The sequence below is a fragment of the Herpailurus yagouaroundi genome, unplaced genomic scaffold, assembly GCF_014898765.1.
Source record: "Herpailurus yagouaroundi ecotype Mexico unplaced genomic scaffold, PumYag 163, whole genome shotgun sequence".
In the NCBI taxonomy this organism is placed as follows: Eukaryota; Metazoa; Chordata; class Mammalia; order Carnivora; family Felidae; genus Herpailurus; species Herpailurus yagouaroundi.
In genome coordinates this window covers 14,086,932-14,107,938 of record NW_024412404.1, presented here as the reverse complement: position 1 = coordinate 14,107,938, position 21,007 = coordinate 14,086,932, and the positions used below count along the sequence as shown (strand labels likewise).

At 38.0% G+C, this 21,007-nt stretch overlaps 1 protein-coding gene and 1 pseudogene across 2 annotated transcripts in view; both read left to right on the top strand.

Moving 5' to 3' along the window:
* The window catches only part of P4HA1 (prolyl 4-hydroxylase subunit alpha 1), a 90,893-nt gene that overhangs the window by 59,875 nt on the left and 10,011 nt on the right, over nucleotides 1-21,007 (top strand). For both annotated transcript variants that reach the window (XM_040485350.1, XM_040485349.1), the window contains exons 10-11: nucleotides 7,614-7,713; nucleotides 19,978-20,031. In XM_040485350.1, coding sequence (XP_040341284.1) covers nucleotides 7,614-7,713; nucleotides 19,978-20,031 — 154 coding nt within the window. The remainder of the gene's footprint in view (nucleotides 1-7,613; nucleotides 7,714-19,977; nucleotides 20,032-21,007) is intronic.
* LOC121036780 (enolase-phosphatase E1-like) lies at nucleotides 1,696-3,398 on the top strand (annotated as a pseudogene).

Here is a 21,007-nt window from a genome sequence, read left to right as displayed (position 1 = left end):
CCATTTTACAATCCAACCAGCAATGTATGGGGCATTCCGGTTTCTTCACATCCTCACCAACGCTTGTTATTATCTTTTTGATGGTTATGGCCCTCCTAGTGGGTGTGATGTGCTATCTCATTGTGGTTTTGATTTGGATTTCCCAGTGGCTGATGATGTTGAGCATCTCTTTATTGGCTGCTTATTGGCCATTTGTACATTTTCTTTGGAGACTGTCCATTCAGATCCATTGCACATCTTGGTATTGAATTATTTGTCTTTTATTTAGTGGTAATAGTTCTTTATAGATTATCGACTCAAGTCCTTATCAGACTTTTGATTTGCAGAAATTTTCTTCCATTCTGTGAGTTGTCTTTTAACCTTATTGATGGTGTCCAATGAAGCACAAAAATTTTTTTATTTTGATGCTATCCAGTTTACCTATTGTTTTCTTGTTGCTTATAGTTCTTTTTTGAGAGAGAGGGGAGAGAGAGAGGGAGAGAGAAAATCCCAGGGAGGCCCCACATTCAGCACAGAGCGTGTGGGGCTTGATCACACGACTGTGAGATCATGACCTGAGCTGAAATCAAGAGTTGGATGCTTAACTGATTGAGCCACCCAGGCTCCCCTGTTATTACTTGTTCTTCTGATGTCATAGCTAAACCAGTGTCTAATACAAGGTCACAAAGGTTTACACTTGTATTTTTTTTTCTAAGAGTTTTATAATTTTACTTCTACATTTAGGTCTTTAATCCCTTTTGAGGAGTCATACACACACACACACACACACACACACCCCGTAGGGAAGTAGGGAGTCCAATTTCTTTCTTTCACATGTGGTTATCCAGTGTCCTTGGACTATTTGTTGAATATAACAACCATTTCTTGCTTTTATAAATTTAAAAGTGTAAAGTGAAAGTTTGGAATGGTAATTTGCTAGAATAGCAAGAGTGAAGGCGTTCTTGGTAGCAGGAGACTTCAGGCTGAAGATTAAGCATTGTCAAAGAAAAGATTAAAGATAAAGAGGCAGTGATTGATAGAATGAGGCCTGTGGAGTTAGAAAGGGTAGGTTCAAAACCGTAGATAAAAGATCCAGTCTTTGTAAGGCTGAAGGACAATACTTCTACCAGAATATAAGAGAAAAGGTAAGAATAGATGCTTGTGGTTGCAGGGACGGAAGTTGAAGGTAATAGAAATAGGAGACAGGTTCTCTGTGGGTGATAGGATGGGACAGGAACAGTTATCAGGATGCATCTGGTTTAAAATTTTAAGAGAATATTTACCAATCTTGTGTTGCAGTTAGCTATAAAAATCAAGTCAGTAGTTTGTTGCTTATAAAGTTCAAATATCTGTCAAATTGTTGCCAGCCAAAACGATAGCTACACCAACATACCAGATTAGTTCCTGGTTCTCCTAGCAACTCAATCAGAATTGGGAGAAATAAGTTCTTAATATATGTATCAGCTATACCCTTTATAATAATAAAATTCTTGGATCCTTCCTTTTCCTGCTCTGCTGAGGAATTCTACTCAGCCAGTCCCTATAAATTTGTAAGAGATCACGAGACAAATAATTATGGTAACATTGAATAAATCTTGGATAAGTTCTTTTTTTTTAATGTTTTTATTTATTTTTGAGACAGAGACAGAGCATGAGCAGGGGAGGGGCAGAGAGAGAGGAAGACACAGAATCTGAAGCAGGCTCCAGGCTCTGAGCTGTTAGCACAGAGCCTGATGCAGGGCTTGAACTCACGGACTGTGAGATCATGACCTGAGCTGAAGTTGGACACTCAACCGAGCCAGCCAGGTGCCAGTCTTGGATTAGTTCTAAGAAATCTCCAGGATTCATTTATTCATTCAGCAGAAATAGATTGAGATCTGCTATGTGCCAGACACTGTAATAGGTTCTGCAGATATAGTAGGGAGCAAAACCAGGCAGACTTTATATGTATTTAGGACTAGTAGTTGAAAGAAGACATCTTAAACAACAAATTAATATATAATTACTGTGATAAATTATACAAAGTAAGAATATATGGTACTATAAAAACATTAGGGGCAGCTGCCTTCTCCACTTCCAGGTGCATGGAAGTAGCCTCCCCCTGATGTACTTTAGCTGCAGGCAGTTGCTAGCTCCGAGATTAATGATTTTGGGGGGTACAGCTGCCACCACCCTCCGCCCTCTCAACCAAGGGTGATTCCCATAGTAGCATCTGGCAGGTGCTCACCAAAATCAGTGTGGTGCTGTTATATATCAAAAGTACCACAACCTTGATTGCTTTTGTGAAGAGCATTTTATTTCCTTACATCAGAGAAAATGTTAAGTTACCTGCAGACAAAAATACTTATTCATTCTTGGAAAGAAGAAGAATGCCAGGGGATCTCAGTCTTTTGAGGTAACAGGCTGAAGAGGATTCCTATCAGGATGAGGTGTTTTTGACCTCTGCAACATCTGGGAATGGGGTGGATGATCTGCAGTAGATGACCCAGGCTGTGGTAGATAATGTGTGTTGGCAGATGTCTCTGCATGGAAAGACGATGGTACTGACAAGTGCACGTCTTCATGTAGAAGGCAGCATTTAACAGCTGGGAGAATGAAAGCAGCATTCTTTGAAGATGTAGTTCCAGCAGTTAGGAAATGGAGAGAAGCTGGAATGAAGGTGTATATTCTTCAGAGAGCATAGAGACATAGAAATTATGACTAGTACATTTTACAGAGGAAGATATTCTTGAGCCTGTTGATAGTTACTTTGATGCCAAGGTTGGGCAGAAAGTGGAGAGTGAGAGTTATTGAAAGACTGCAAGTAGCATTGAATGCTCAGTCAACAACAACCTGTTTTTGACATGTTACTGTGGAGGCTAGTGCTGCTGAGGAAGTAGACTTGCATGTAGCTGTGGGGGTGAGACATGGCTAAGTGGGGTTAAGAAATGATGAAAAGCCTATAGCCTCATCAAATCATTCAGCAAATTGTCTTCTTCAATCTAGGAAAAGATTTCTAAGGAAGACAAACTGTTTCTCATAGTTTGTCCCTGTAGTCTCATTTTATTTTAATGGTAAAAGTAGCTGACTTTAAAAATACATATATACGCATGTGCAAATATGTATGTGCTCAAATTACCTTCTACAGATACATGAGTGATAAAACTCTCCATTCAGTGAAATGAAACATTTTAAAATCTATTATATGTAAAAATTGCTTGAAACTATAACACTAACCACTACTGAGGATAAAGTATAGTCAATAGAAAAAACTAACAGATCAAATGTGTCATGTATCAGGTCATATACCAAAATGGAGAGCCAGTTTTGAGCAATGTTTTAGAAGCTTTGCTATTTTAAAATCTGAAAGTGTTTTAAAGTCATATATTTAAAAAAATTTTTTTTAATGTTTATGTAGTTTTGAGAGAGAGAGAAAGAGAGAGACAGTGTGAGCGAGAGAGGGGCAGAGAGAGGGAGACACAGAATCCAAAGCAGGCTCCAGGCTCTGAACCGTCAGCACAGAGCCAGGCATGGGGCTCAAACTCATGAACCACTAGATCATGACCTGAGCCAAAGTTGGATGCTCAGCCAACTGAGCCACCCAGGGTCCCTCAAAGTCTTATTTTTAAAAGTAAAAAATTGCCCGTGTTTAATTGTGAGAGAATAAAATTTAGAAGATTACAACAGCTACATTTCTCAATATATGCTTACCTACATACAAAAGACAAAGATAGTTGCCTGTGCTCCACTAGAGGGCAAAATTAGAAAACTCACTTTAGTCTTAAACACGAGAGTGTATGTTACTTAAGAAGAAACTTGCTAATCATTGTGGGATCCACAGTGATCCACAGCTAATCATTGTGGGATCCCATTGTGGGATTTCATTTCATGATTATCAATGAAAAAGGTACATTAATGTAATAGCTAAAAAAGAGATGTGGTTCTTAATGTTTCAAAAAACAGTCCTAATCCTGTCAATTGTGATCATTCTAGATTTTATAGCTGCCTTTCTGACAGTATCTTAGCACAGTTTGAGAAAGTATATTATTATTATTTACTATTTTTAAAATGAACTTACTGAAATCAATCTGTCAGATCAAGAAGAATTCTATATATTTTCTTTTGAAATGGATATGAGAAATGTAAATTTTATAACAGTATTATTTATCCTGGTTCAGTTCTTATAGCATGTCATGTCAATTTAATGTTGTGATTAGTAAAAAAACAAAACAAAACAAAACAAAAAACTTCTTTGTCCTTTTTTGTCCTATTCCTCTTACTAAAATAAAAAATAAGCAGTTTGACAGGAAGGAGTGAAGGAAAGCTTCTCTGAAGAAGAGATGACTAAATTGATAATCCAAAGCCTTATCTTTACAAAATGAAAAAGAAAAATATTTGTGGCAGAGAGAAGAGCATGTGCACTAGCCTTGGGGCTTGCTGGAACATGTTCTTGAAGAAGTGATGCTGGGGTACCTGAAGAGAGACCGAATATAGTAGTAGAAGTTCTAAGGGAGACTAAGACCGAGCAACCAGTGAGACTGAAGGAAACCTGAAGAATGAGTGAGTGAGGAGGAGTTTCAAGGATGAACATACAGCTGTTACTAGAAGGGCAAATACGATGAAAATTGGAAACATTTTGTTAGATTTAGTAGCACAGTAGTTATGGGTGATATTAGCCAGAGCAGTTTTGGTGGAGTGATAGGGACTGAGGCAAGGTTGGAATGGATTAAGAAATGAAGAGTTGGGTGCTTGGCTGGCTCAGTGGTAGAGCATGCAACTCTTTATCTAAGGGTTGTGAGCTTGAGCCCCCATATTGGGTGTAGAGATTACTTCGAAGTAGAATCTTAAAAAAAAAAAGTCTGTGGAAAAAAGGTGACTTAAAGAGGGAGGAGAAAGAGATTGGTAGTTGGAGCAAAACAGAGAGTTAAAGGAAGGAACTTTATCTATCTATTTTTTTATGGAAAAGACATAAGCCCAGTTAAAAGCTGTGGGAGGAATTGAGAAGAAAAAGTTGATCATTCAAGAGAGAAAAGGTCTAATCAATGAATTATGCTTCCTAAAATGTCAGAAAATAATAGAATTTAAGACAGGGAATTAACCTTATAATGGAGAGAAATCTCTTTGGAACTGGAAGGGAGGAACTAGATGAACTAAAAGGAACAGATAGATGCAAATGTATGTAGATTGTATGGTTTCTTTTTTCTCTTAGGTAGGAGATATGTACTGAGAGAAGGGGGAAATTGGGTGGGTTGGGATTCAGAGTAGAAAAAAGGAGGAAGAGTAAGGGCCCATTTGAAGTTGGTGTTGATGAATTTTCAGGAAATACATATTTGCCCTATTTCATGACTTTATTCAGTAGGGTTTGGTGACACAGGCGTAAGCTTAGAGAAAAAATTTCATTAAGGATAGTATTTTTGCCAATTTAATTTAGGGATTTAGCAACAATGTTGACGAAATGTGGAGTGAGAGATTGATGAGAGAAGTAAAGGAAAAAGGCTGATAGACCAGGAAAAAGCATATATAAAGGAGATAGTTTAATTTGGGAGTACCTTTTTTTATTTAGCTACAGTTCCCATACCATAAAATTCACTCCTTTATTTTTTTTTATTAATTTTTTTTTAATTTTTTTTTTCAACGTTTATTTATTTTTGGGACAGAGAGAGACAGAGCATGAACGGGGGAGGGGCAGAGAGAGAGGAAGACACAGAATCGGAAACAGGCTCCAGGCTCTGAGCCATCAGCCCAGAGCCTGACGCGGGGCTCGAACTCACGGACCGCAAGATAGTGACCTGACTGAAGTCGGACGCTTAACCGACTGCGCCACCCAGGCGCCCCAAAATTCACTCCTTTAAATAGGTGTATAATTCAGTGGCTTTTAGTCTTTTTAGTTGTGCAACCATCACCATTATCTAATTTCCAAACATTTCCATCACCTCAGAAAGAAAGCCTGTACTTACTAGCAGGCACTCTGAATGGGAACATCCTCCCTCCCCTGGAAAACCACTAATCTACTTTCTGTATCTGTCGATTTGCTCATTCGGATATTTCATATAAATGGAATCATAATATGTGGCCTTGTGTATCTTGCTTAACATACTGTTTTCAGGGTTCAACCATGTTGTGGCATGTTACCAGTCCTTCATTCCTTTTCATGGCACAATAATTGAGCATATGGATAGATCACATTTATGTATCCACTCATCAATTGATGAATATTTGGATTATTTCCATTTTGGTCATTATTAATAATGCTGCTATGAATCTTTATGTACAAGTTTTTGTATGAACATATGTTTTAATTTCTCTTGGATATGTACCTGGGAGTGGAATTGCTGGGTCATGTGGTAACTGTATGTTTAACAATTTGAGGAACTGCCAAACTGTTTTCTAAAGTGGTTGTACCATTTTACATTCCTACCAGCAATGTATGAGGGTTCTGATTTCTTTACATTCTCACCATCACCTGTTATTGTCCATCTGTCTGTTTTTATTATAGTCATCTTACTGGGTGTGTTTGGATACCTTTGAAAACTTATTATTTATTTTTAATTTTTTTAATGTTTATTTTTCAGAGAGACAGTGTGAGCAAGGGAGGGGCAGAAAGAGAGGGAGGCACAGAATCCAGAGCAGGCTCCAGGCTCTGAGCTGTCAGCACAGAGAGCCCAATGCGGGGCTCGAGCCATGAACTGTGAGATTGTGACCTGAGCTGAAGTCAGAGGCTTAACTGACTGAGCCACCCAGGCACCCCAAAACTTACTGTTATTTATGCAAGTAATATAAAGAAGTAATATAATGAATTTAAAAAATGAGGGGCGCCTGGGTGGCTCAATCAGTTAAGTGGCCGACTCTTGATTTCAGCTCAGGTCATGATCTCCTGGTTCGTGAGTTTGAGCCCTATGTAGGGCTCTGCACTGACAATGTGGAGCCTGCTTGCGATCCTCTCTCTCTCTCTCTCTCTCTCTCTCTCTCTCTCTCTCTCTCTGCCTCACCCCTGCTAACTCTGTGTGTCTCTCTCAAAAATAAACTTTAAAAAAAATGAATTTTTTTCTCATAAAATATTTACATTATATATATCAGGCTAAAAACCCCATGACCTCCACCTCAGTCAGTTCCTATACCTTATCTGGGAAGAAAAAATGTTTTCAGTTTGGTATGTATTTTTTCAGAATTTTTAAAAATTCTGAATGTAGGCAGCTCTGTATAGCCTTCTTACATTAATCCAACTGTTTTCAAAGAAAACTCTATAATAAATGAGATTAGTTTTTTCTTTTCCAACCTTTAACTGTGAAATATAGCATTTTTAAAGGTTTATTTATTTATTTTGAGGTGGGGGGAGGAGTGGGAGAGAATCCCAAGCAGGCTTCGTGCTGTCAGTGCAGAGCCCAACATGGGGCTTGATCCCACAAACATGAGACCATGACCTGAGCCAAAACCAAGAGTCGGATGCTTCACTGACTGAGCCACCCAGGCACCCCTAACATGTAGCATTAAAAAAAAAATTACAACATTCTTTAGTAAAAATCACATCAAACAAGCCAACTAAATGCCTATAGGTAAAGGCTTATTATCCCATATATTATGGCTTTTAAAATGATGGCTCTTAGTCTTTACTTATTGAAACATTATAAGTAAAATTAATATTTTCTTCTTGTTAGTGCCTGGCTCTCTGGCTATGAAAACCCTGTGGTGTCTCGGATTAATATGAGAATACAAGATCTAACAGGACTAGATGTTTCCACAGCAGAGGAGTTACAGGTAGGTAATCACATTACCCTTAAACTATATGCTATCACATTATTTCTTTACACTTTTTCAAACGATGCTTTAGATGAGATTTCCTAACACTGTGCAGGCACTCTACAGGTATTGCAGGATAATTTGGGACCAAAAAAGTGACTATGCAAGCTGAGATCATGCAAAGTGGTCTTAATCAATGGCAAAAATTATGAATATCTGTGATTTCCAAAATTGTTTACAAAATTAAATTAAAAACTCTTATTGTTAAGTATAACTTAACAATAAAATTAAGCATAGCTTAACAATAAATTAAAAACTCTTATTGTTAAGTATAATTTTATAGGGGAATGAACAATATGTAACAATATTTATTAAGCACACTACAAGTTTTTTTTCATTCCTAAGCCTGTCAGGTGACCAGCGGTAGTTATTTTTTTTTTAATTTTTTTTTAACATTTATTTATTTCTGAGAGAGCACAAGCAGGGGAGGGGCAGAGAGAGGGAGACACAGAATCCAAAGCAGACTCCAGGCTCTGTGCTGTCAGCACAGAGCCTGATGGGGGCTCAAACCCACGAGTGGTGAGATCAGGACCTGAGCTGAAGTCAGACACTCAACTGACTGAGCCACCCAGGCGCCCCTCTTTTTTTTTTTTTAATGTATTTTTTCTCTTTTCTATTGAGATATAATTCACATACCATAAAATTTACCCTAGTTTTATTATATGCACGTGGTTATGCAACCATCACCACTATCTAATTGCAAGAACATTTTCATCACTTCAAAAAGTTTTAGTATTCACTCCTCATTCCCTTTCCCTAATGCCCCTGGCAACCACTAACCTACTTTCTGTGTGTGAATTTGCCTAGATATTTCATATCTAGATATTTTATATAAATTGGATAATACAATATGTGGCCTTTTGTATCTGGCTTGTTTGACTTAACATAATGTTTTCAGTGTATCAGCACTTTATTCTTTATCATGCCTGAATAATATTCCATTGTTTGGATATAACCACACTTCATATATTTATCAGCTGAAGGATCTTTGGTTGTTTGTATTTTTTGGCTATAATGACTAATGCTGCTATGAGCATTTGTATACAAGTTTTTATACCAACATTTAAATTTCTCTTGGGTATATTCTACATATGGAATTACTAAGTCATGTGGTAACTTTAGTTTAACATTTGAGGAATTGCCAAACTGTTTTCCAAAGTGACCATACATTTTACAATTCCATTTGCAATGTATGAGAGTTATAATTTCCTCACATCCTTGTAAATAATTTGTTCTTGTCCATTTTTTTGTTTGTTTTTAAATTACATCCAAGTTAGTTAGCATAAAGTGCAATAATGATTTCAGGAGTAGATTCCAGTGATTCATCCCCTTTGTATAACACCAAGTGCTCATCCCCACAAGTGTCTTCCTTAATGTCCCTTACCCATTTAGCCCATCCCCCCACAGCCACTCTAGCAACCCTCAGATTGTTCTCTGTATTTAAGAGTCTCTTATGTTTTGTCCCCCCTCCCTGTTTTTATATTATTTTTGCTTCCCTTCCCTTATGTTCATCTGTTTTGTATCTTAAATCCCACATATCAGTGAAGTCATATGATACTTGTCTTTGTCTGACTGACTTATTTCGCTTAGCATTATACACTGTAGTTCCATCCACATTGTTGCAAATGGCAAGATTTCATTCTTTTTGATTGCCGAGTAATATTCCATTGTATATATATACCACATCTTCTTTATCCATTCATCAGATGACAGACATTTGGGCTCTTTTCATGCTTTGGCTATTGTTAATAGTGCTGCTATAAACATTGGGGTGCATGTGCCTCTTTGAAACAGCATACCTGTATCTCTTGGGTAAATACCTAGTAGTGCAATTGCTGGGTCATATGGGAGTTGTATTTTTAATTTTTTGAGTAACCTCCATACTGTTTTCCAGAGTGGCTACACCAGTTTGCATTCCCACCACCAGTGCAAAAGAGATTCTCTTTTTCCCCATCCTCGCCAACATCTGTTGTTGCCTGAGTTGTTAATTTTAGCCATTCTGACAGGTGTGAAGTGATATCTCATTGTGGTTTTGATTTACATTTCCCTGATGATGAGTGATGTTGAGCATCTTTGCATGTGTCTGTTGGCCATCTGTATGTCTTCTTTGGAGAAATGTCTGTCCATGTCTTATGCCCATTTTTTAATTGGATTATTTGTGTTTTGAGTGTTGAGTTATATAAATTCTTTTATATTTTGGATATTAACAACCCTTTGTCAGATATGACATTTGCAAATATTTTCTCCCATTCACTAGCTTATTGTTTAGTTTTGTTGATTGTTCCCTTTGCTGTGCAGAAGCTTTTTATTTTGATGTAGTCCCAACAGTTTATTTTTGCTTTTGTTTCCCTTGCACAGGTGACATGTTTAGAAAAATTTTGCTGCAGCTGATGTCAGAGAAATTATTGCCTGTGCTCTCTGCTAGGATTTTCATGGTTTCACATTAGGTCTTTAATCCATTTCCAGTTTATGTCTGTGAATGTTGCAAGAAAGTGGTTCAGTTTGATTCTTTTGCATGTAGCTGTCTAGTTTTCCCAACACCATTTATTGGAGAGACCGTCTCTTTCTTATTGCATATTCTTGCCTCCTTTGTTGAAGATTAATTGATCACATAATTGTGGGTTTATTTCTGGGTTTTCTATTCTGTTCTATTAATTTATGTGTATGTTTTTTGACCAATACCAGACTGTTTTGATTACTATAGCTTTGTAGTACATCTTGATAGCTGAGATTGTGATACCTCCAGTTTTGTTCTTTTTCAAGATTGCTTTGGCTATTGGAGGTCTTTTGTGGTTCCATACAAATTTTAGTATTATTCTAGTTCTATAAAATAATGCTGCTGGCATTTTGGTAGGGATTGCATTAAATCTGTAGATTGCTTTGGTAGTATGGATATTTCAACAATATTTGTTCTTCCAATTCATGAGCATGGAATATTTTTCCATTTCAGTTTTTTTCATCAGTGTTTTATAGTCCTCTTCAGTTTCTTTCATCAGTGTTCTATAGTTTTCTGTGTACAGGTCTTTCACTTCCTTAGTTAGGTTTATTCCTAGGTATTTTATTATTTTTGGTTAAATAGTAAATGGGACTGTTTTCTTCATTTCTTTCTGCTACTTCATTATGAGTGTATAGAAATGCAATGGATTTGTGTATATTGATTTTGTATCCTGTGACCTTACTGAATTCATTTATCACGTCAAGTAGTTTTTTGGTGGAGTCTTTAGGGTTTTTTATGTATAGTATCATGTCATCTGTAAATAATGAAAGTTTTCATTTTTCCTTACCAATATGAATGCCTTCTATTTCTTTTTCTTGTCTGATTGCTGTGGCTAGGACTCCCAGTACTATGTTGAAAAAAGTAGTAAGAGTGGACATCTTTGTCTTGTTCCTGATGTTAGGGAGAAAGCTTTCAGTTTTTCACCATTGAGTGTGATCATAGCTGTGGGATTATCATATATAGCCTTCATTATGTTGAGGTATGTTCCCTCTAAACCTACTTTGTTGAGGGTTTATCATGAATGGATGTTGTACTTTGTGAAATGTTTCTTCTGCATCTGTTGAAATTATTAAGTGGTTTTTATGCTTTCTCTTGCTGATGTGATGTATCACAGTGATTGTTTTGCAAAACAATCACCCTTGCATACCAGGAATAAATCCCACTTGATCCTGGTCAGTGAGTTTTTTAATGTACTGTTGAATTTGGCTTGCTAATATTTTCTGGATGTTCATCAGAGATGTTGGCCTGTAGTTTTCTTTTTGTATAGTGTCTTTATCTGGTTTTGGTGTCAGGGTAATGTTGGCCTCATAGAAGCTTTTCTCCCTCTTCTACTTTTAGAATACTTTGAGAAGAATAGTTATTAACTCTTCTTGAAATATTTGATAGAATTCACTTGTGAAGCTATCTGGTCCTGGACTTTTGTTTGTTGGGAGGGTTTTTTTTAATACGTTTATTTATATTTATTTATGTATTTATTTATTTATTATTATTTTTAATGTTTTTATTTATTTTTGAGACAGAGCATGAGCAGGGGAGGGGCAGAGAGAGGGAGACACAGAATCTGAAGCAGGCTCTGAGCTGACAGCTCAGATGTGGGGCTAGAACTCACGGACTGTGATATCATGATCTGAGCTGAAGTCAGACGCCTAACCGACTAAGCCACCCAGGCGTCCCTTTATTTATTTATTTATTTATTTATTTATTTATTTATTTATTTATTTATTTATTTATTTATTGAGAGAGAGAGAGAGAGAGAGAGAGAGAGAGAGAGAGAGAGAGAGCTGGGGAGGGGCAGAGAGAGAGAGGGAGAGAGAGAATCCAAAGCAGGCTCCATGCTGTCAGTGCAAAGCTCAATGCAGGACTCAAATTCATGAACCATGAGATCACAACCTGAGCCGAAATCAAAAGGTGGACGCTTAACTGACCAAGCCACCGAGGCCCCCCTGTTGTGAGTTTTTTGATTACTGATTCAGTCTGTTTAAATTTTCTGTTTCTTCCTGATTCAGTTTTAGGAGGTTAATATGTTTCTAGAAATTTATCCATTTCTTCTAGGTTGTCCAATTTGTTGGCATGTAATTTTTCATAATATTCTTTTGCAGTTCTTTGTATTTCTGTGGTGTTGATTGTTATTTCTCTTTCATTTTTGTTTTTGTTTATTTGAGTTCTTTTTTTTATGAGTCTGGCTAGAGGTTTATCAATTTTGTTGAACTTTTCAAAGAATCAGTTCCTGGTTTCATTGATCTGTTACATTGTTTTTGTAATTTCTGTTTCATTTCTTTCTGCTCTAATCTTTATTATTTTCTTCTTTCTGCTGGTTTGGGGTTTTGTTTGTTTTTCTTTTTCTAGTCCCCTTTAGATGTAAGGTTAGGTTGTGTATCTGAGATTTTTCTTGCTTTTGAAGTAGGTTTCTATTGATATAAACTTCCCTCTTAGGACAGCTTTTGCTGCATCTCAGTTTTTGTTTTCGTTTGTTTCCACTTTTTTTTTTTTTTTTTTTTTTTTTTTAATTTTTTCTTGGTTAACCCATTCGTTGTTTAGTAACATGTTATTTAACCTGTGTGTATTTGTTCTTTCCCGAGTTTTCCTTGTAATTAGTTCCTAGTTTCATAGTGTTGTGGTCAAAAAAGATGTTTGGTATGACTTTTTAATTTGTTGAGACTTGTTTTGTGGCCTAATAAGTGATCTATTCTGGAGAATGTTCCATGTGCCCTTGAATGTATATTCTACTATTATAGGGTGGAATGTTCTGAATAGATCTGTTAGAGCTGTGTGGTCCAGTGTATCATCCAAACCAACTGTTATGTTGATTTTCTGTTTAAATGATCTATCCATTGATATAAGTGAGTGTCAAAGTCTCCTAGTATTGTATTATTAGCAATTATTTCCTTTATGTTTGTTAGCTGCTTTATGTATTTGGGTCCTTCTATGTTGGGTGCATAAATGTTTACAATTTCTATATCTTGTTGGATTGTCCCCTTTATGGTCATATAGTATCCTTCTTTGTCTCTTCTTACAGTCTTTGTTTTAAAATCTGTTTTATCCAATATAAGTGTTGCTACTTAAGCTTTTTTTCACTTCCATTTGCACTATAAATGCTTTTCTACCCCTTCACTTTCAATCTGCATGTCTCTTAGGTGTGAAATGAGTCTCTTATAGGCAGCATATAGATGTGTCTTGATTTTTTTAGCCATTCTGTCATCCTCTGTTTTTTGTGTTTTTTTTTAATTGGAGTGTTAAGGCCACTTACATTCAAAATAATTGATAGGTATGTATTTATTGCACTTTGTTTCTTGTTTTATGGTTGCCATTGTAGTTCTTTCTTTCTTGTTCTCTTCTCTCACGGTTAGCTGGCTTTCATCAGTGATATACTTGGATTCCTTTCTCTTTATTTTTTGCATATATCTATTACCAGTTTTTGATTTGTGCTACGATGAGGTTTGTATATAACATCATATGCATACAGCAGTCTGTATTAAGTAGATGGTCACTTAAGTTTATGAAGTTTGAATCCATTCTTTTTAAAACAAATTTTTAAAAAATTTTTAAATTTTTATTTATTTTTAAAAGGGGGGGGCGAGTGGGGGAGGGGCAAAGAAAGAGGGAGAGAGCATCTGAAGCAGGCTTCATGCTGTCAGTGCAGAGCCTGATGTGGGGCTCGAACCCATGAACCACAAGACCATGACTTGAGCTGAAATCAAGAGTTGGACGTTCAATGGACTGAGCCACCTGGGTGCCCCAAGTTTGAATACATTCTAAAAGCTTTAAATTTTTACTCCTCTCCCCTGCCACATTTTAGGTATATGGTGTGATACTGTACATCCTTTTGTGAAACTCTTGACTAATTTTTTTAAAATTTTTTCTTCTAATGTTTATTTTTGAGAGAGAGACAGAGGGTGAGTTGGGGAGGGGAAGAGAGAGAGAAGGAGACACAGAATCAGAAGCAGGCTCCAGGCTCTGAGCTGTCAGCACAGAGCCTGATGCGGGGCTCAAACCCATGAGCCATGAGATCATGACCTGAGCCAAAGTAGGACACTTAACGGACTGAGCCACCCAGGTGCCCCTTGACTGATATTTATAGATAAGCTTAATTTTATTGCTTTTATGCTTCCTACTCTTCATACTTCTCCTTATGGTCTTTCATTTCCACAGAGTCTCCTTTAACATTTCTTATAGAGCTGTTTTAGTGATCATGAATTCCTTTAATTTCTGTTGTCTGGAAACTTTCTCTTCTTCCATTCTGAATGATAGCCTTGCTGGATAGTATATTCTTGGCTGCAGGTTGTTTGTTTGTTTGTTTGTTTGTTTGTTTTTCCCAGCTCTTTGAATACATCCTGCCATTCCCTCCTGCCTGCAAAGTTTCTGCTGAAAAATCTGCTTATAGCCTTAAGAGATTTCCCTTTTATGTAACTGTTTTCTCTTGCTGCTTTTAAAATTCTGTTTATTACTGCTTTCCATTTTAAGTACTATGTGTCTTAGTGTGGACCTCCTTGTTGATTTTGTTGGGGGCTCTCTGTGCTTCCTGGATCTGGATTTCTGTTTCCTTCCCGAGAACTGGGAAATTTTCAGCTATTATTTTTTCAAATAAATATTCTGCTTCCTTCTCTCTCTCTTTTCCTTCTGGAATTCATATAATGCAAATGTTACTACGTTTGATGGTGTTACTGAGTTCCCTTAGTCTGTTTTCATTTTTTTTTTCTTTTTCCTGTTCAACTTGGTTGCTTTCCATTACTGTGTCCTCCAAGTTGCTGATCTGTTCTGCTTCCCCTAGTCTACTATTTACTTCCCTCTAGTATAATTTTAACCTCACTTATTGAGTTGTTCATCTCTGATTCGTTCTTTTTTTTTTTTTTTTTATGTTTTGTATCTCTTTGTTGAGGGTCTCACTAAGATCCTTCACTTTGTTCTCAAGTCTAGTGAGTATCTTTATGACTATTACTTTACTTACTTATTTTTTAAATATTATTCCTTTTTTCTTTATTTATTTTGAGAAAGAGCATGCGAGTGGGGAAGGGCAGAGAGAGAGGGAGAGAGAATTCCAAGCAGGCTGTCATTGTCAGTGGAGAGCCTGATGCAGGGCGGGAACCCATGAACTGTGAAATCATGACCTGAGCCAAAGTCAGACACTTAACCGACTGAACCACCCAGGTGCTCCTATGACTATTACTTTAAATTCTTTATCAGGGATATTATTTATCTCTGTTTTGCATAGGTCTCTTGTGATTTTGTCCTGTTCTTTCATTTGGGACACACTCCTCTGTCTCCTTATTTTGTCTAACTCTGTTTCTTTGTGTTAGGTAAGTCAGCTATGTCTCCCGCTCTGGAAAACTGTGGCTTTGTGAAAAAGAGGTCCTATAGTACCCTGCAGTGCACTGTCCCCTGTTCACCAGAACCCAGTGCTTTAGGGATGTTTTCTATGTGTGTGCATGAGCCACACTGCTTTTAGTCCAGTTGTCTGCAATGGCACTCTCTGCCTGTTGTGGGCAGGTTTTGGTCTCTGTGTTGTTAGTGGCCTAGTCTAGGGCCACCTTGGGCTTGAGTTGAGTCAGACCAGACATTTGCCAGAGATGGAGTAGCACTGAACTGCAGGGTGCTTTCCCTCTGTTGTGCCCTGAGAAGCTTTTGTTGGTGGGTAGGGCCTGTAGTCAGACCGATGTCTGCCCCCAGCCCACTGCTGGGCCATAGTTGGACTGGTACGTGTATATATCTTCATCTCTCCCTGGGGCAGGAGTCACTTTGTAGTGGTAGAAGCCCCCATCAGGGCTACTTGCACACTTCCAGGCTTGTGGCACTGCTTTGGATGGACTCTGGCCAAGGGTCTATTGGAAGGGCAGGTCCGCAAGAAAAAGCAGGCTGAGATTCATGGTGCCTGCAAGATCTACACTGGTTTGCTGTGGGAGAGAGCTTGAAGACCATGAGAAAACTGCCCAGACTGGAATGGAAGGGTGGGTCCATATAATAGCTTGGTGAGCAGGGGGAGGGTTCAGAGGGCACTGTTAATAAGGTCCATGCAGATGTGCTGTGAGAGGGGACCTGAGGCTGCTTGGGATGGAGGGGGTATGTCTGCAGAAGAATGTCTGGCGGAGCTCTCACTGTTAGCAGGAGAGTGTTCTGCTGCCCTGGTTCCCATAGGTGTCTGTTAATCCAGGCTGGGGAAGGGGGCAGGGGAAGGAAATGGCTCTTAGAGAAGTCCCCCTCAAATCCCTGCCCCTCCAGCTCATGTACTGAGATTAGTAAAAAAAAAAATCTCCTTCCTGTATACCCAGGCATTTTTTAAAAATTTTAAAACACTTTTATTTATTTTTGAGAGAAAGAGCATGAGCAGGGAATGGGCAGAGAGAGGGGGAGACACAGAATCCAAAGTAGGCTCTAGGCTCTGAGCTGTCAGCACAGAGCCTGACACGGGGCTTGAACCCACAAACTGTCAGATCCTGAGCTGAAGTAACTGAGCCGAAGTAACTGACTGAGCCACCCAGGCGCCACCCACCCCAGGTGGCATTCTTTTTTTTTTTTTCAGGTGGCATTTTTCAAACTGCCTCTTCTATGCTGTGTGTCAGCTGGGCTCTTCAGTGCACTGTCTCTTTAAGGGCGGAGATTCAGTTTCCTTCTGCCCTCAGACTCTCCCAGAGCTGAGCTTGCTGATTTTTTTTTAAAAATTTTTTTCAACGTTTTTTATTTATTTTTGGGACAGAGAGAGACAGAGCATGAACGGGGGAGGGGCAGAGTGAGAGGGAGACACAGAATCGGAAACAGGCTCCAGGCTCCGAGCCATCAGCCCCAGAGCCTGATGCGGGGCTCGAACTCACGGAACGCGAGATCGTGACCTGGCTGAAGTCGGACCCTTAACCGACTGTGCCACCCAGGCGCCCCGTGCTTGCTGATTTTTAAAGTTCCAGGTGGTAAGCCCACTGATTATAAGAACATGAGAATCCATGCCCCTTTGGTTTTCAAAGACAGATGTTTATAGGCATTCATCTCACCCATACAGGCCCCGTATGCATGGGGTGCCTGGTGTGGAGGTCTGCTCCTCTCCCCTCTCCACTCCACTGCTTCCCTCCCTCCCACAGGCAGTCTCACAGTCTTTTTGGCTCCCTACCACATCTCAGCCCTTCCTACCCTCTTCCATGTGTCCCCTTCTCTACATTTAACGGTGGAGAGTCTGTTCTGCCAGTCCTTGGGTCATTTTCTGAGTTATTTACACTGATTTTGATATTATCTAGGTGTGCCCGTGGGACAAGGTGAGCCTAGGATTCTCATATTCTGCCATCTTCCTCAGAAGTCCCTGGTTGCTTGTGCTTTAGATATCTAAGAAACTATTGCCTAATGCAAGGTCACAAAGATTTATACATGTGTTTTTTCCTAACAGTTTTATAGTTTTATCTGTTATGTTCAGGTCTTTGATCTATTTTGAGTCAATTTTGTATATGAGGTAGAGGTCCAACTTCATTCTTTTCATGTGGATATTCAATTGTCCCAGCATCATGTATTTAATTTTTTTTTTAACATTTATTTATTTTTGAAAAAATTTTTTTAAACGTTTATTTATTTTTGAGACAGAGAGAGACAGAGCATGAATGAGGGAGGGTCAGAGAGGGAGACACAGGATCTGAAACAGGCTCCAGGCTCTGAGCTGTCAGCACAGAGCCCAACGCGAGGGTCGAACTCACGGACAGCGAGATCATGATCTGAGCTGAAGTCAGATGCTTAACCGACTGAGCCACCCAGGCGCCCCACCATGTGTTTAAAAACTACTCTTCCCTATTGAATTGTCTGTGTAATCTTTATTGTGAATATTGAGAATTAAAGTGCTTTATATCTTTGTAAACACTTATCAAGGATAGTTTAAACATTCCTTCTTATTGTGAAATTTGGGGCACCTGGGTAGTGCAGTGGGTTGAAAGATTTTTTTTCCAACATCATTTCTTCCTTCCTCCAAGACATCTTTATCCTTTCCATCACAATCACTTTCCTTATGTCGGTAAGTTTGCCTTCACCACGTTCCTCTGGCTGCATAGCTAGAGTTTCTTGACCTGCACAAGTGGAAGCATTCCCCTTGTCATTTTTTTTCTATATCACCATTTAAGTTTGATCTGAATTTTACTTAAAGCATTATTACTTTCCCTTTTTCTGCTGTACATTGTCTTTGTTAGCCATTTGCCTCTTCCAGCTATTCATTTTTGTAAAATATCACATGAGTTTTCACTGGGAGATAAGGAGGCAACACAACTATATACTTTGGTGTCTGTGCATGAATTAACAGATGTGCAGTGACCAATCACTGATAGACTTTGAAAGAAGTGATATGATTGGTCATTCATCATGATGTGCAGCTGTTATTTACATCGTAATTTGTGGACTAAAGTGCTAGCAGCAACATTTGTACTTTATGCAATTACTCGTAGTCAATATGTTTTGGTGACTGAAATTTAAACTATGTTGTTGGAACTCTGGTGTTAATGAGTAGCTAAACCATTAGATGTGTGCCTTTTGGAACTGTGCAAAATCAGGATTGCCTATATTTAAATTGCTTAATTAAGTTGCCATTTATTCCATGGTAATCTACAATTTCCTTGGTATTCATTATATTACTAAAAGGTCTTGTATGTAGCTTTTTCTTTCCTGATCTGTGTTTATTCTCATCTGCCTAACCCTCACAGGATCTTTCAGGCTATGTGATACAGTTTTACTTAATAGGTTGATTCAACCCAATGTGTCTACAATATAAGGAGTAAAATATCCAGAGTAATAATAATTCACATAGGACTTGGACTTTGCTGTGGGCAACACTCTTTTAATTATGTTTTTCTTTCATTTCATTGGTAGTGCTCTTCAAATTACATTCTCCTTTTATTGTGTCATATAGGGATACAAGGAGGGAGCTAAGGGAAGGCATCATTCTCCTTAATTTATAAGTAAGAAAACTGAGGTTGTATTCAGAATTACATATATTGTAACTAAGAAAGCTAGAATTTAAACTCAGACCAGACACTTTTTTACTCTCTTTTGCTGCTTCCCACTGGGACATTGTCATTACCGATTAAAATTGTAGGAAGATATTTTATTAAAATTGATTGGGAGTTTCCCAGATATTGGGGCTTTGGAAAACATGAGTCTTGATTTAAATTCCAAAGAAAAGTGTTTAGTAAAAATTAATAATAGAAATCTCGGGGCGCCTGGGTGGCGCAGTCGGTTAAGCGTCCGACTTCAGCCAGGTCACGATCTCGCGCTCCGTGAGTTCGAGCCCCGCGTCAGGCTCTGGGCTGATGGCTCGGAGCCTGGAGCCTGTTTCCGATTCTGTGTCTCCCTCTCTCTCTGCCCCTCCCCCGTTCATGCTCTGTCTCTCTCTGTCCCAAAAATAAATAAAAAATGTTGAAAAAAAAATAAAAAAAAATTAATAATAGAAATCTCAAAACTCTAATTCTATAATATTTTAATTCTAAACATTTAAAAATTCTGATTCAAATTTTAGTTTAAGTTATATATTAGAGGAAAACATGTACCTCAAAATTTGCTAAAAGAAGGTATATTAACTAAGGTTCTTAAATATATAGTAGGTATCCTTAGTTTTTTATCCTTGCTTCCTTAGGAACTGTCATTGATTTCTACTGCTTTGCTTCTAATTTCTCTAGAAGTACCTAACCATATCATGTAAGAGGCCAAAATAGGACTTACAGATTTTTTGAATAGTAATCTTGATTTTTTTTAATACATGCTTTCTTCTTCTTCAGGTAGCAAATTATGGAGTTGGAGGACAATATGAACCCCATTTTGATTTTGCACGGGTAAGTTTAAAAAAAAAAAAAAGAATGTAGGAGTTCTAACTGAAGCTTAGGCATGACATGTTAAGTCTGTTCTTTTAGTAGTAAAAATTCATAGCCTGTTTGCAATTTGTGGAAGCATGGTGGAATAGACATTCTATAAAACCTTTTTAGCAGTAACAAAACAAAACCCCTAGATGTTAAAAAAAAAAATTAGGATACTTTTAAATGCATTGCTGAGACTGGAAGAAAGTAAAGGAAATTCCCAATTCCCAAAATGAACAAAGAAAACCTAGAAACTAAAATTAGAGTTAAAGGGGGGCTGGGCCAAAAAAGCTGAAGCTGAAAGCATTTGTCTCCAGGAATCTAGAGCTTTGAGGATTGATGGCTGTGTGAGAGGACCTGCCACTGTGCAGGCTACTGAACTTGAGACCGATGCATAAAACCTGAATCTCCAAAAGGATTATACCCTCAGAGAAAGAAAGAATAGCCTTGAAAAGAATCTGCTTGGAGTCAGGAGCCTTAAGGAGAGTTGCCTCTCATCATCCAGGTGGGCATGGAATGTGTATGAGAGCCTCTTCTGGGAGTTTGAAAGCCTAGGCCTGCTCTCACATGAACCTTTTATTTTGAATTTCACTACCCTGAAAGAGGAGAAATTAAAGTTGTTCATTTAGGTAGTGCTTCTTGGTACCTGGCAGAAACAAACTCATGTCCTCCCTGAGGACAGGCATCTTTATTCTAGTACCTTAAGAGTTTTAAAGATTAAGGTCAGCCAAATACAAACTCATTAAAAAAAAAAAACAACTGGTAATAAGACACCATTGGTGAGACTAAAGTGACCAACAGATTTAGAAGCCCCAGGATGTTAGGTACTTGAATAATCAGAGAATATAAAATAACTGTATAGTAGTTTTAAAAATAAAAGTATAAAAATTAATAAACTCAAAATGATTTAACATATTTGAAAAAAAAATAGAAGCTCTAGGTAGAAAAAAGTAAT